This window comes from Sinocyclocheilus grahami, unplaced genomic scaffold, assembly GCF_001515645.1.
Source record: "Sinocyclocheilus grahami isolate Dianchi unplaced genomic scaffold, SAMN03320097.WGS_v1.1 scaffold1400.1, whole genome shotgun sequence".
NCBI classification, from domain to species: domain Eukaryota; kingdom Metazoa; phylum Chordata; class Actinopteri; order Cypriniformes; family Cyprinidae; genus Sinocyclocheilus; species Sinocyclocheilus grahami.
In genome coordinates this window covers 26,509-34,216 of record NW_015506579.1, presented here as the reverse complement: position 1 = coordinate 34,216, position 7,708 = coordinate 26,509, and the positions used below count along the sequence as shown (strand labels likewise).

General features: G+C 38.2%; 1 protein-coding gene across 1 annotated transcript in view; it reads right to left on the bottom strand.

Moving 5' to 3' along the window:
• Positions 1-2,683: 2,683 nt before the first annotated feature.
• LOC107569975 (signal peptide peptidase-like 2A) overlaps positions 2,684-7,708 on the bottom strand; it is a 10,748-nt gene continuing 5,723 nt past the window's right edge. Inside the window, exons 10-13 of the mRNA XM_016256155.1 lie at positions 7,422-7,521; positions 6,408-6,488; positions 6,174-6,337; positions 2,684-2,953 (exon numbers count right to left, since the gene is read on the bottom strand). Coding sequence (XP_016111641.1) covers positions 2,924-2,953; positions 6,174-6,337; positions 6,408-6,488; positions 7,422-7,521 — 375 coding nt within the window. The 3' untranslated portion in view covers positions 2,684-2,923. The remainder of the gene's footprint in view (positions 2,954-6,173; positions 6,338-6,407; positions 6,489-7,421; positions 7,522-7,708) is intronic.

Below are 7,708 nucleotides of genomic sequence, written 5' to 3'. Positions count from 1 at the left end.
TTACCGTTTTCTAATCCATTCAGCCGATCTCCGGGTCTGGCGGTAGCACTTTTAGCTTAGCTTAGCATAGATCATTGAATCTGATTAGACCATTAGCATCTCGCTCAAAAATGACAAAAAGAGAGTTTCGATATTTTTCCTATTTAAAACTTGACTCTTCTGTAGTTACCTAAGACCGTAAGACCGACGGAAAATGAAAAATAGGAAAAATATCAAAACTCTTTGGTCATCAGACCCGGAGATCGGCTTAGAAAACGGGAAAACGGTAAAACTCCACCGTTTAACTTAAAACAATTTTCAAAAATAGTGGAGTGTTCCTTTAATGATCGTTTTTTCCAATTAAAGACGTCACTAGATGGGGCTAAAGGGAGTTTCTCCACAAACTCGCTCGTAAATTACAGTGTTTGAGCCGAACTGCTGAATCTCATATTTAACACAGTTCAGCTGCTCGAGGTAAGAGAGAATTACAGCCTCTCTCTCTCGCTCAGGTCTGGTATTACAGTAATCTTGAGCATGTGACTCTCTTAAGTTTCTGTGTGAAGACAAAATCTTGAGAAAAACTGCATTAGATTTTTTGCACAGCCCTACTAGTAACGTATCTGCCATTAGCCCTCGACAGGCTCAGACTACAGATTATGGTGGATATCTGAAACAGCAATACCAGGAAAGCTTACTCACTACAATATGCTGCAAACACATGCAACATTTAGGATGCTTCTGATATCAAGTTTAGCTGGTTAGCTTTGCCCTTGACAGAGTACAGGATGACCTACAATCTAAAACATGACATTTCTGAAATTGTTTTGTTCAAGAGAAATAATGGTCACTTAAATACTAGGAAATGAATATAAAATAGGAAACATACAAAGACAGTTTACTACAGAAAACTACAGTTCAGTTCAATTAACAACAATAAAAACATTCAAATGCTCCAAGAACTGGTAACTTAAACGGTTCGTACAGACACTGCAAAATAACAGTCCAGGACTTTCGAGGACTTGCACTACTTTTTTTGGTTTTCAAGGACTAAAATCAGATCTCACTAATCAATCAATATTGTTATTATCTTTCAAATTCTAATAAATAAACTAATAAAACAAAATGGTACAAATAAAGTGCAGCACATGCAAAGAATGCAATGACTGGCAACTTTAACATTTGAAAGGATACTATGACAAAGTTATCGCTTTCCTTATTCAAATTGATTTCTTTTCCACGAGTATAAGATTGACCTGAAGAATGAAAGCTATATCATACACTTGGATAATTATGAGTTTCTCACGCTCGTAGACACTAGGGCTGTGACAACACACAGCTCACGAGATGAGACAAAATACAGATACTTGCTTCACTAGAACGAGACAATGCTTTAATACTTTAAGAAATTTTCAAATGACAAAATATTTGTCTTTTAAATCACAAAAAGTAAAACAATGCAGTTGTATTTTGAAATGTTTTAACACATCTAGGGCTTAACTAATGAATAATTTTGCTAATCAAGTAATATACTGATTATTTTGACAAGTAATCTGCTATTTTTAGTAATACAAATAGATCTAAGTGAAAAACAGGCTTTAATATGACTATTTATATATAAAGTACCGATGAGGCAATAATAATTGGCCTCAAATAAAGTATCAAAACAAAGTACATGGTTTTATTGAACAACACTGTTAAATACACAATGTAATATGCCTATATTATAACAAACACCTGCAGAGGGCGCCAACGGCCTGGTGATGTTTCACGTGATTCAACGACGTTTAAATCCATTTAACTGCAATATTTGGCCACATGCAAAGTCAGAAATTCTTATTTTGAAATCGCGATGTAGAATATATCGCATATTTAGAAATATGTTGATGTATTCTCCTGTGTTGGCATGGGTTTAAATGATTTACATCACAAATCAAGTGGGTTTTCCCAGATGAACGTTAAGCAACCCAAACTCACCGCTTCTGCAGAGGAAGAGTTTAGCCTCTTTCACACATACAGTCTTTACTGGTAAACTGGCTTGGAGATGGCTTGATTACTCTGAGCGGTTTACAAAGCTCCGCTGCTTGTCTAATAGCTTTTCTATGTAAATATGACGCTAGATGGAAATCTTTGACCATTGCGCCTCAAGGCTTTTTCAATGTGTCGCGCTTGAGACCCAGGCTTCTTCTCCATTCATCAGCTGCGACTCTGCAGTTGGATACTATTTGTATCCAAACAATTATTTGTTTTTATGTAAGTACATAGTAGGGATGTAACGATTAACCGCGAGCCGGTTGAAAATCGATTTAAAAATGTGACGATTCAAATCGGTTGAGATGCTAAACAAATCGCGATTCATTTAGGGGTAGGAGTTTATATGAATGTATTTCTGAAGCGAGCTTACTGTCTTTAGAAAAGTTTAGATGGTATTTTTTATTTTCATCTTGCCTCTGTATAATGCATATTAAAGTTCATAAGTGTAGCTCTGCTTTGTTTACAGCGGTAACCAAGGAAACACTGTATCATTGCTGTTCATAAAGCTGCTTTGTTTACGGCGGTAACCAAGGAAACACTGTATCATTGCTGTTCATAAAGCTGCTTTGTTTACGGCGGTAACCAAGGAAACACTGTATCATTGCTGTCACACACACACACACACACACACACAGACAGATGCACTGACGTCACTCAATCAGCAATCACTCGCTTCAGGGTTCAGATTTGTATTTATTTCGATTACAGAGAAAGAGAGGCTTTTGTCAAATATTCCCAACATTAAAAAATGATCGCATAAAAAAGTGAAAGACAAAAAACAGCAGGATGATCTGGTTATTTAAGGCTTCTTAAAGAATAATTTTCAGACAGTCTGATGTTTTAGTAAAGTGTCCCAGTGTGATTGAGTGATGAAGATGATGAAGATGAGATCAGTCAGGATCTCAGCAGCCCCTCACTCCGCCGGCGTGACCAGCGTCTCCATCTGAAGACACAGAGACAGACGTTACTGTAACAGCGTTACACTCAAACCCACAGAAACAGCGTCGCATCAGCTGCTGCGGACACACAGTCAAACACTCAACTATAGTCGCTAGGAGAGAGCTTACTACCAGTAGCATTAAAAACATCTGGAAATATGTTATTTCGTTTTTATTTACCGAGTAGAATGTAAAAAACAAAACAACGGGTCTCCTTCACTAACTATGCTCTCATGCATCATGATTCATCAATAACTTTAATGCAAAAATTCAAAATTTACATTAAAAAAAATGCAAGAACTATTGAAACCACAAGAATGCCAAAAAAAAGAGCATGATTTATACATATATATTTAATGCTTATATGTATTTTAATAATAGATTTTTTAAATATCATAAAAATATGATATATTATTTAAATATATTTAATGCCTATCATTCATATATATATATATACACACACATATATATATATATATGAAGAGCTTACTACCAGTAGCATTAAAAACATCTGGAAATATGTTATTTCGTTTTTATTTACCGAGTAGAATGTAAAAAACAAAACAACGGGTCTCCTTCACTAACTATGCTCTCATGCATCATGATTCATCAATAACTTTAATGCAAAAATTCAAAATTTACATTAAAAAAAATGCAAGAACTATTGAAACCACAAGAATGCCAAAAAAAAGAGCATGATTTATACATATATATTTAATGCTTATATGTATTTTAATAATAGATTTTTTAAATATCATAAAAATATGATATATTATTTAAATATATTTAATGCCTATCATTCATATATATACACACACATATATATATATATGAATGACCCTGGAGCACAAAAGCAGTCATAAGGGTCAATTTTCCGAAATTGAGAATTATGCATCATCTGAAAGCTGAATAAACGAGCTTTCCATTGATGTATGGTTTGTTAGGATAGCACAATATTTGAAAATCTGGAATCTGAGGGTGCAAAAAAATCTAAATATTGAGAAAATCATCTTTAAAGTTGTTCAAATGAAGTTCTTAGCAATGCATATTACTAATCAAACATTAAGTGTTGATATATTTACGGTAGGAAATTTACAAAATATCTTCATGGAACATGATCTTTACTTAATATCCTAATGATTTTTGGTATAAAAGAGAAATGTATAATTGTGACCCATACAATGTATTGTTGGCTATTGCTACAAATATCCCCCAGCGACTCAACACTGCTTTTGTGCTGCAGGGTCACACACACACACACACACACACACATATATTATTTCTTATTACATTTTTAAAAATGATATATATGGTATCTATATCTACACTTGGCAGTGTGTTAGTTACATCAAACCAGCAGGAGAGAAACTGAAATCATCAGATAAACATGCTGGAGACACACAAGCTACATCTACAGGGAATCTGCACACTGTAGCGCCACCATGTGGTGAACACGTGCTCTGCAGGAAGTGAGGCATTAGAGCAGGAGTCAGCAGGAACACATGCAGACACACAGACAGACAGACAGAGGGCAGCACTGAGCAGAAGTGATGAAGAAGGGAGGACTAAAACAAGAGCTCAAACCTGATAATAAGGGCTTCCTGGACTCGTCCAGGACCTGATGGAGACCAAGTCACATTTCAAGTCTTATAACACAGCATACACACATATATCCGTTTCTCGGATAACACACACACACGGACTTCAAGTCCTCGTCCAGAAACACAGCTTCATTATTATTGTTTAGGCAAATATGCTGAGACTTTAAAAACTTTAGCTTGCTCTTAGTTGCATTTATTAATTTAGCAGACTTGCAGTGCATTCAAGGTTTATGCATTCCCTGGGAATTGAACATATGAACCATGAACATTAGCTGTGAATGTACTCTTCCTCAGGCCGTGGAGGCGGCTTTTGTTCTTCAGTAGGACAGTAAAGATGATTTTTAGCTGAAGCCGTGCTCCTCTGTGAATCATAAAACTTGCTACCGTCACTCTGAGAGCCAATCATCAATATCAGGGAACATTAAATGAATCCCCGTGTCTCCTGACGATATACTGAGATCTTCTGAAGAGAAACGATCAGTCTGTGCAAGAAGCTGAACATTATTTACAGCATTATTACTGTAATCCAGAGCCTAAAAATCATCTTTACTGTCCTACTGAAGAACAAAAGCCGCCTCCACGGCCTGAGGAAGAGTACATTAACAGCTAATGTTCAGTTTTTAATGAACCATGACTTTAAGCTGTAGAAATGTGCGCCGCTGCAGAAGAGCTGATTTGTTGATGCTAATATCGTCTCAGAATCAGTGTATTTGTACACTGTGTAGTGTTCTGTACTAGGGTTGCACGGTTCACTACGGTAGTATCGCGATACTAAAATACTGGTGGTGCCACTGTACTTCTTAAACGGTAGGATCGTCATTACAGTTCTGCCGTAAGTAATGCTGTATGTGGGGCAGTCGCTAAAATGTTTGAACTCTTGTGCTGCAAATAAACAACACAATAGTGCCTTTTTTTGTCATGTCGCCGTTCTGCGGTGCCCTTTAAGGGCGCAAAATGCTGTGTAGAGATGGCAGCGGTCTCACACTGGATGCAGAAGCGGCAGCTGAACTGCAAATACACACGAGTGTCCTTCATTCAGTGTTCTCCGACAGCGGTCGGTCATGGGCTTGATTTATGAGATGGGCAGCACTCTGTCCCACACACACACACACGTTTGCATGATCAAAATAATCTTAACATTAAGATGTACACTACCGGTCAAAAGTTTGGGATCATTTGTAATGTTTTTAAAGAAGACTTCTGCTCATCAAGGCTGCGTTTATTTGATCAAAAATACAGAAAAAAGTAATATTGTGAAATATCATTATGATGTAAAATTGTTTTTCTATTTTAATATACATTCAAATCTAATTTATTCCTGTGATATTGTAATAACATTTAGCAAGATTACTGTTTTTTTCTGTATTTCTGATCAAATAAATGCAGCCGTGATGAGCAGAAGACACTTCTTTAAAAACATCACGAGTCTTGCTGATCCGAGTAACTGATCTCAGTTCTCATGGCGTCGTGTACTTCAGCTGGTCCAGTATGGTAACGTGTGTTTATGGTATCGTGACCCTACTCTGTACTGCAGCTCGTGTGTGTACAAGCTCATGAAATCACATCCAGACTGCTGCTCGTCTGCCAAGAGACAGAAGGGACAGAAGCAGGAGAATCCTGTCACCTGGTAGGTCCCGGTGCCGCTCCAGAAGTGTGTGAACTCCTTGCGGACGCAGGCGAGGACGGCGCTGGTCAGGAGCGTGCAGGGAACCAGGTAGAGCAGCGCCGGCTGACCCATCTTCGACAGCAGCATCACGGTGAACGTCAGCACCAGACCCACGGCGTACGCTGCAGAACAACACACCGTTACAGCGCTCTGAACACAGCATTACTGCAATCTGAGTCACGATGCTCGTACCGACGGCGCAGGAGATGAAGTAGATTCTTCTGGAGTTTCCCATCCACACGTCAAACCTGTGGCAGTACGCCACCAGCAGACCTGCAGACAGAAACCGGCGTAAACACGAGGCCATCAGGAGCCAAAGGCATGGGTTTGCAGCGAGTTCAGGGTTTAAACGAGTGATGCACTGATTAGATTTAGCTTGAGAAAGCCTACCTACTGATCTGCTACTTGAGCTTTTTATTCTTCTTCTTAGACTAAAGTTCTGAACGCTGCTCCTCCCAGAGCTTTCCAGCTAGAACCACCAAACTCAGCCCAGCTCTTCAGACCGATCGGACTTGGGTTGCTTTATCTTTTCAGACTAATCCGACTTATGGTTTTCATAAAAATGAAGATTAAAAATCATAAAAATCCCATAGATTTACATTGATGGAATGTATCGAATCTAAACACACTGAAGCCAATTAGACTCAATCAGACTTCCCTTCTATCTAATATTTCTTATCCATCTATCTATCTATCTATCCTAGCGACATGCTAATCATGCTAGAAAAATGCCAACAAAATGCTAGTAACATGCTAATAATGCTAATCATGCTAACAACATGCTAGTAACTTGCTATTCATGTTAACAACATGCTAGTAACTTGCTATTCATGTTAACAACATGCTAGCAACATGCAAGAAACATGCTAGCAACATGTTAGTAACTTGCTAATCATGCTAGTAACATGCTAGTAACTTGCTATTCATGTTAACAACATGTTAGTAACTTGCTAATCATGTTAACAACATGCTAGCAACATGCCAGCAATATGCTAGAGACAGGCCAATCATGTTAAAAACATGCTAGAAACATGTTATCAACATCCATCTAATCTAAATTTTCAATCGTCAGGCTTTTACAACGGCTTTAAACTTTCAGGCTAGGCTTTCTCAAGCCAACCTAAAGTTTGTCAAAGCTGCTGGCTCGAGCTGGTGTTTGGTCCTGATCACAGGACGCGTGTCGTATGATGCATGTGAAGCTCTGACCTGGTATGATGATGTCACCGTAGCCCAGGATGGAGAACTGCATCATGCACAGATTCTGAGCCAGCGCAGAGAACTGTGGGATACGCATCACTACCGGCAACTGGAAAACACACAGGCTTTATATAATCACACAGCTATATATTTACAGTTGGATATATAATGCACACAACACGCATAAAGCGATAAATACTACACTGCAAATCTCAGCTGCTTGATTCTTTATATTGTTACAATGTGTGTGTGTGTGTGTGTGTGTGTGTGTGTGAGAGTGCGTGTGAGTGTGTGTG